The sequence below is a fragment of the Myotis davidii genome, unplaced genomic scaffold, assembly GCF_000327345.1.
Source record: "Myotis davidii unplaced genomic scaffold, ASM32734v1 scaffold89, whole genome shotgun sequence".
Taxonomy (NCBI): domain Eukaryota; kingdom Metazoa; phylum Chordata; class Mammalia; order Chiroptera; family Vespertilionidae; genus Myotis; species Myotis davidii.
The window spans coordinates 267,499-275,716 of record NW_006300372.1 but is presented as its reverse complement, the minus strand read 5'-3'; the positions used below and the strand labels follow the sequence as shown (position 1 = coordinate 275,716).

Here is an 8,218-nt window from a genome sequence, read left to right as displayed (position 1 = left end):
ACTTTGAATTTAAGAGGTATAAGAGGTGGTGATATTATTCTTCAAAACTGAAAAGAAAAGGGCCACATCTTTATTTTTAGAAAGGCTATTAAGGATAATATGCAATCTCCTATATATTATTGCATACTCAACAATTTCTCCAAGAGAAGCTGGTGTTCTTAAATAGCAGGATTTTAAGACTACATTGTCTTCCTTCTTTTACATATTGCAAAATTAGTAAAACAGTTACTAACTAAAATGTCTCAGGATTAGAGTAATGTATTTATCTTTACCCAAAAGTTAGGGAAGAATGTTTCTGCATTCCAGGGTTTGACATTTTCAGAAACAAATTGGGCCAGATTTTGGCAGCCAATCCTTGGACACCATAACTCAGAGTCTAGAAAATGAGGAAACAAAGGAAACAATCAAAATCCACAAGAATATTTCTTGGAAGGAGAATTTCTGATCCTGCATAACAAAACCTACAGTTTCTCAGCTTCTCGAGGACAATCATATGGAGCTCAAGGGCAGAGACTTAAAGGTACAATGAACCTTCAATATTGCAAGGAAAGAACTCTTTAGCAGGAAACAATTTTTCAGAACATATATTAATAGGCACAAATCTTTCCCCAAATGAACTGTCCAGGTTAAAGGGGCAAAAATATAAAGATTAGCAAGCAAACTTGTAGAGCTCCACTCATCCACCAACAAGAAAAAAAGCAGAATTTATTTATAACAGGATTATATTTATGAAATAAAAGTGTTAAAACTCACACATATACATTTGAGTCCAATGTAATATTTTAGGCTTCGTTGCTGGCACTACAGAGAATATCCAGTTGAAGGATGTTTCCTGAGTTAACTTGAAATTAAGATTTTGCAATATCCGAAGCCACACATAGATTATAGGAACAGGACAAATTGCTCTCGCTGAAGTGAGAGCAACTCTAAATCCAGGCTTGGACCAGAGACCAGGCTGAAAGCAGGGCTGGTGGAGCTTTGCAGGCGCAGGACGATGGCCAGTCACTGGAGGAGAGAGGGCACCATGATCAGGCCAAGGCCAGGTAAAACTGTCGCTCTGCCTGAAGTCTGGCAGCAACTCCTGCAAACTGTAGGCAAAGACAGGTGCAGCATGCTGTCTATCACCATTGTGTAGGGTGACCTGGAGAGCAGCATCTCTGTCACCCATAGAGCCACAATGCACATCCCCGCTTGTGCAGCCCTGGGTTGAAGAGTTGGAGGTGGTGGTCTGAAACATGTGATAGGACAGCCAGGCATGTGCCCAAGTCGGTGTCCACCTCAGTGACCAGATAGCCAGGCCACACAACCTGCATTGAAGAGGGCTGTGACTTTTAGCTGCAGCTCCTGGCGTAGTGTTCTCTGAGCATTTTCACCAGTTCAGACAGGCTCCGGATGACACTGAACCCAGCTAAACCCTGGTCATGAGCCCGTAGAGTCAGCTGCAGTGAATACCATTGTGTTCTGTGCTCACTCACAGGTCATATAACAGGACCAACAGTCCTTCTGATGGGTGGCTGTTCTGGAAGAAATAGGAGGCATTTAGGGCCCCAAATATGAGTTATAAGCACTAACATGTGTGATGGAGGCTCTGGGTGGGTGTTTCCAGTCTCCTGAATCATATTGGAGACCTATTGGAAAACCAGAGTGTTTTTGTTGATGCTGGTTACATGTAAGGTGATATTTGTGCTGGAGGAGGACAGTTTGTCCTTGTCTATGAGTCTGTTGGTAACATTGTACTTCAGAGTCTGCTCCCAGTTTAGAATTCCTTCTGCCAGTAGCTCACAAAGAATTACACAGTAACTTTTAGAGGTGAATTGTTTGCCATGTATTTATTATTCGCTACAGTATCTTTCACTTCTCCAATTAAACAAGGTCTCTGAGTCCTGCATTTTTGGTTAGGGCAACCACATTTCTTGCCTCTAATATAACTAGACACCCAACTGAATGTCACCTGCCCTGCATTACAGTTTTCAGCTTGTATTTCAGCCAGGTTTCTGAAATGGCTCCTTAAACTGCTGCCTGTCTTCTCTTCTACCCCATGATCTAGCTGTCACTCTTTCAAGTCAAAGATGGTGTTCTCACTATTGAACACTAGATATATTCTGTATGCCCTTTGAGACTCTGTGGAAAGTGTAGGAGAACCCTACCTTAAGGGTGCCATCTAGGTCAGCGGGGATCACCTGAAGAATGCAGAGAGGAGGTGGAGGGCAGGTTCTCCTGCAGGCGGACACTGTGTACTCCTTGAGGCTCAGTAAGGGAGGACTGGCACTGGCACCCAAGACCCACATTTTGCCATGAGCTGTTCTGTCCCCTTCCCACCACGTGGTGGCAGCTCTGCTCTTCTGGTGCATATTTCTGGTTCAATTAGCAACCAGAATATTTACTGCCCTAATGCTTTCTTTTACTTCTAGGGGCGGGGGAGGTAGTTATTGAAACTGATCTGATTAATTCAGGGAATTACTTGCAGCATTCAAATCTACTGTAGCTTAGGAGTAAACTTTGCTTCCATTAAGATACTTCCTAGACTTTTCAAATCAAAACGTCGGCCCTAAAAGCCATATGTTATTTATATCCAGGATGAATATGTTTCTATGAAAAGAATATTCATTGGGTTTCCAGTGAAGGTTGGAGATTCAAGGGGCTTAGGAGCTTCTTTGATCTATCCTGTCATTCTCAGTTTCCTCCCTACTCTCTCCGTCGGCGGTAAAAGAAAGGCTTCTCAGCACTCACCATGGCTATGGTCACCGAGACGCAGATCTCTGGCGAGATGCCCCAGTCTTAGGCCTTGGCCATTGCTTCCGGATCTCTCGTGGATCTGCTACGCGATTCAGTAGGCTGAACAAAGACGGCAGGAAAGGAAACGGCGCTTGCTTCCTGCACTCCCCGCGCTTTCTCTGCAGGGGGACTTCTTCCTATGTCTTCTCAATGCTGCTTCTCACATCCGAATACATCACTACGGTTGCTCCAGATTACAAAGGTGCTAGAAAGAAAAATCAGGATGATTAGACGTTCCTTACCCAGACATTTGGAACAGATGGCAGGAAAGATGGCACGCAGAGTTCGCTCCGGATGTGTTTCTCAAAGTCCGCAGGGATCCTGCGTCAGCCTCGACAGTGGATTGCTTTGCTTCACTCCACCCACGGATTGGCCGACAGCGGCACCCAGAGGCCCAGACCTATATCCATTTTCATTTCCAGAAGTCCTAGCAGGAGACTGCATTTGCTTTATTTCTAGGACTTATTTTAGAATACAGTTAGTTTAGTACAAAGGCTGCAAGTCGTTATTTCTTCTTGACAAAATATCAATAATATGATCGTTCCACAAAATTTAAATCAAACGTTGTAACGTATTAAAATGCATAGCGACTTAAAATAAGAATTCTTACAGAATTTTCCCTCTTGACATTTCCGTTTAAAGATGATATACTGCTCTAACTGGTTGGGCTCAGTGGATAGAGCGTCGGCCTGCGGACTGAAGGGTCCCAGGTTGGATTCTGGTCAAGGGCATGTACCTTGGTTGCATGCACATCCCCAGTAGAGGGTGTGCAGAAGGCAGCTGATCAATGTTTCTCTCTCATCAATGTTTCTAACTCTCTATCCCACTCCCTTCCTCTCTGTAAAAAAATAAAAAATCAATAAAATGTATTAAAAAATAAAAAATAAAGATGATATACCATCGAAGCTTCTTTTCCTTAAAAGAACTTTTTACTCAAGAAATTATCCATTGTGAAAAGAATTTTACATTGTAAAAAATAGAATTTTCACTGTAAATTCTATAATAAAAAGAAAGTTTCACTATAAAAACGTAGGAAATACTGATAAAAATGTAAAATCACCAGCAACTGCATTATATAATTTATGATTTAAAGAATTTATATTCTATGCCTATTCATACTTTTAATATATGTATACTTTTCTTCTTTTTTATTGTGGTAAAATATGCCTGACTTAAAATTTCCCATCGTAACCATTTTAAGTGTACATTTCAATGGTATTAAATACATTCATAATGTTGTGCAACTATCACTACCATCCATTTCCATAATTATTTTCATCATATAAAACTGAAACCTACACCCATTAAATGATAACTCCTCATTCTCCCTTCTCTCCATCCCCTGGCAAACACCATTCTACTTTCTGTCTCAATGATTTTGACCCCTAAAAATACCTAATATAAGTGGAATCATACAGCAATCTTTTTGTGACTGGTTTATTTTACATAGCAAAGTGTCCTCAAGGCTCATCCATGTTGGAGCATATGTCAGAATTTCCTTCCTTTTTAAGGCTGAATAATACTCCATTGTATGTAAATACCACATTTTACTTATCTATTCATCTGTTGACAGACATTTGTGTTACTTAAAACTTTTAGCTCTTGTGAATAATGCTGCTAAGAACATGGGTGTATAAATATCTCTTCAAGACTCTGCTTTCCATCCTGTTGGAAATTGCTGGCTCATATGGTAATTCTATTTTTAAGTTATTGAGGAACCACCACACTGTTTTCCACAGTGGCTATTCCATTTTACATTCCCACCAACGGGGCACAAGGATTTCAATTACTCCACATCCTTGCCAACATTTTTTTATTTTCTGTTTTTCAATAGTAGCCATCCAAATGGCTGTGAGGTGTTATTTTATTGTTGTTTTGATTTGTATTTTCCCAATAATTAGTGATGTTGAGGAGGATCTTTTCATGTGGTTATTGGCCATTTATAATACTTATGGAATTACATATATACTATTATAATCCCCCAAGTAATTCATTCTTTCATGGATATTATTGGTTGCCTCTGTAGACTGAATATCTGTGTCCCCCTGATTCATATGTTGAAACCTAATACCCAATGTGATGGTATTAGGAGGTAAAGCTTTTGGAAAGTGATTAGTTCATGAGGGTGGAGTTCTCAAGAATAGTATGAATGTCCTTGTAAAAGAGGTTGCAGAGAGCTCCCATACAACTTCCACCATATAAAGTTACAGTTAAAAGACTGCTGTCTGTGACTATAGAAGCCTGTCCTCACCAGACACCAAATCTTTCAGTCTTTATCTTGGAGCTCGCAGACTCCAAAACTGGGAAATAAATTTCTGTTGTTTGCAAGCCACTTGATTTATGGTATTTTGTTATAGCAGCCCGAATGGACTAAGAGTTGCCCATGCCCTCTCCTTTCTTCTAACACTTTATTTATAGCTTAGGGGCCCAGTCTCTGAATACCTAAGGTGAAGCTGAAGCTATTCATAGCTATAGTAGGTTCTGAGAGCTCCAAACCAATAATGATAATCTCATTCTATTTGTCAATGGAATATGGGCTTAAAATAATAAGCTTAGGTCAGGGTTTCTCAGCCTTGATATGACTTTGAGACAGATAACCCTGTTGTGGGGGATAAATGTACTGTATATTGTAGAATATACAGCACATTCCTGGCCTCTACCCTCTAGATTCCAGTAAACTCCACCCCCTTAGTTGTAACAATCAAAAATGTCTTCAGACATTACCAAACACTACCTTTGAACCATCATATTATAGAACACATTATAGAACAAAGAGAACAAATGTAGAATTATCTTAAAGAGCATAATTTCAACTTCAAACTTAACATTAACAAAAGCAAACTGTGTCAGGCCATTTAAATTCCTCCCATGATATACAGTCTACCTAAATCAAAGAGGACATATGCACACACACTATTAATAAACCTCTCTGCTCATAACAATTAGACTAGAGAGGAAATGTATATGAAATGACTCTATCTCATTTTAAAATAACAAAGAATGTATTTTCTCTCACAAATTATCATAGGAGTTAGACTATATTTATGTTCCTTCTAGATGGATAGATTGGTTCATTCAATTAGCAAATATATTCTGTATATCTCCCATGTTTTGGTGCTAGGTACTGGGACATGATGAGCAAGACAGAAGACTCCTGATTATCATGGAGCTTCCAATATGGGGTAAGAGAAGCAATAAAAACACAGAAATAAAGTGAATTTTTGAAATGTTAATCACATTTTTTGAAAAAATCCTCACCCAAGGATATTTTTTCCAATCAACTTTAGAGAGTGGAAGGGAGGGAGAGGAGGAGAAAGGGACATCATGTGAGAGAGCCACATTGATTGGTTGCTTCCTGCATGCACCAGACAGGGTCAGGGATAGAACCTGCAACCCAGCTAAGTGCCCTTGACTGGGAATGGAACCTGCCACCCTTTAGTGCACGGTCTGCCGCTCTAACCACTTAGCAACACCAGCCAGGACTATTAATCACATTTTTAAGAGCATGCTCTTAAATTTAGACATAGTGGTTAATATTTTACAGGATAGAAATAAAATTTTTAATGACCTTGATGCTCTACCAAACTGATTCCATTAAAAAATAAATGGAAATGAGTAAAAATAAGTGGAAAGTATTACATAATGAGGCTTAAATATTATAGATACATGTTGATGAATACCTAATTACATACAGAAGAGACAAGCAGAAAACAGTTATCAAAATAGTAGAGGTGGGATGAACAAAAATCCTAACTAATTTAAAAATTACTGGCAAGTGAGTGGCAGGGAATAATACTTCAATTATATTCTACGTCAGTGAGACCATTTGTCAGACAATTCTGTCTAAAATGAACACGTGCTTCCAGAAGAATACCTACTCCTTTGTTTACATTTGTATCTATGTCAAACATTAAAAAGAGGAATCACCCTTGTTCCCTTGGGATCCTTCAAAACAGACCCTTGAGGCATGGGTCCACTCCATTCATTTTCATAATCAATGTTACGACAGAATTATATAGTGAGCAGCATGTCCTCTTCTCCACTGATTTGCATACTTTGAAATGCACTGCACGGTTAGTCATAAATTCTTCCCTCAGCTCCCACGTGGATATATACCCTGGAAAACATCCGAGATGTTTCCAAAAGCAAAGACGCTTTCCACATGGATGCCCTGTATCCGACAATCACCCGGAAGCCTAGGAGATACCCCGCCCCACAGCGATCCGATAAAAGCTCTGGCTTAGCGGCGGGGCGAGGGGCGGGTGTGGGAGGATCTATCTCTTTTTTGGAACGGTGTCTAAATACAAACTAACTTCTTAAATTATTCCCTCCGTAGAAAGCCAAGTTCTCGCGAGACAGTATTACGCCAGCTAGCATAATTGCGCCTGCGCGCTCTGAGGCAGCCCGCACTTCCGCTTGAATCGCGCTGTCACTCAAAGCCGTCTCCCGCCCCGCGCGGTGACGTAGCGCTTTCTTCTCCGCTTGTCTGCAGCACCGGACGGAGGTCTGTGGAGCCGCGGAGCCGCAGAGCCGCGGCGCTGCCGAGTCTGGCGCTCAGAGCGGCACATCTCAGCGAGATTGCGCGCTGCCGCCGCCCTGCCCCCCGGACCATTCACTGGTAACCAGTACCGGGTCGCTTTGCCAAGAGTCCGGAGGAACAAAGGAATCGGGGAGGCGAGACGGTCGGCTCCCAGCCGCTTGCTCCGAGTGGCTTTCTCTTCCGCTCGCTCCGAACCAGAGAAGCTGGGTTTATAATCGTCACTGGATCGTAAGTATCCGAGGCGAAGAGAGCTCACTGCGCCCCGCTTTTTGACTGCCTTTGCTCCGGGAAAGTGTGGATTGGGAGTGTCAGCTGGGGCCGTAACTTTCTGTGCTGCAAATCACTCTGCAGAAGCCACCATTTGCTTTTCTGCTCGCTAGCTCTCTGCATTGTCCGGCAGCGGCATCTAGAGGTTGGAACTTGGCATTGCAGCTAATATATTTAAATGGACCTAACTGAATAAGCCAGTTATTGTCAGTAACAACGTATTAAGTCACAGCATATTTAAAAAGACTTGGTGCTTAATTTAAAATTAAGAAAGTAGATGCTTAGCTGCTGTAATACTTAAATATTTCAATTCATAACAAACTGGTCTTTCTAACTGTTGCAATAACTGGAACTTTTTAGTGCAACAAGTGGCTATTAGAGAAGTGAGTCACAAAGAAAGAAAGATGAGTAAGAGCAAAGATGATGCTCCTCACGAACTAGAGAGCCAGTTCATCTTACGTCTCCCTCCGGAATACGCCTCTACCGTGAGGCGGGCAGTACAGTCTGGCCATGTCAATCTGAAGGACAGACTGACAATAGAGTTACACCCAGATGGGCGCCATGGAATTGTCAGAGTGGACCAGGTCCCACTGGCCTCAAAATTGGTAGATCTGCCTTGTGTTATGGAAAGTTTGA

At 41.5% G+C, this 8,218-nt stretch overlaps 1 protein-coding gene across 1 annotated transcript in view; it reads left to right on the top strand.

Annotated features, from left to right (window-relative positions):
* The first annotated feature begins 7,170 nt into the window (after positions 1-7,170).
* TAF7 (TATA-box binding protein associated factor 7) overlaps positions 7,171-8,218 on the top strand; it is a 2,040-nt gene continuing 992 nt past the window's right edge. The window contains exon 1 of the mRNA XM_006777034.2: positions 7,171-8,212. Within this exon, the coding sequence (XP_006777097.1) occupies positions 7,987-8,212 (226 nt within the window). The 5' untranslated portion in view covers positions 7,171-7,986. The remainder of the gene's footprint in view (positions 8,213-8,218) is intronic.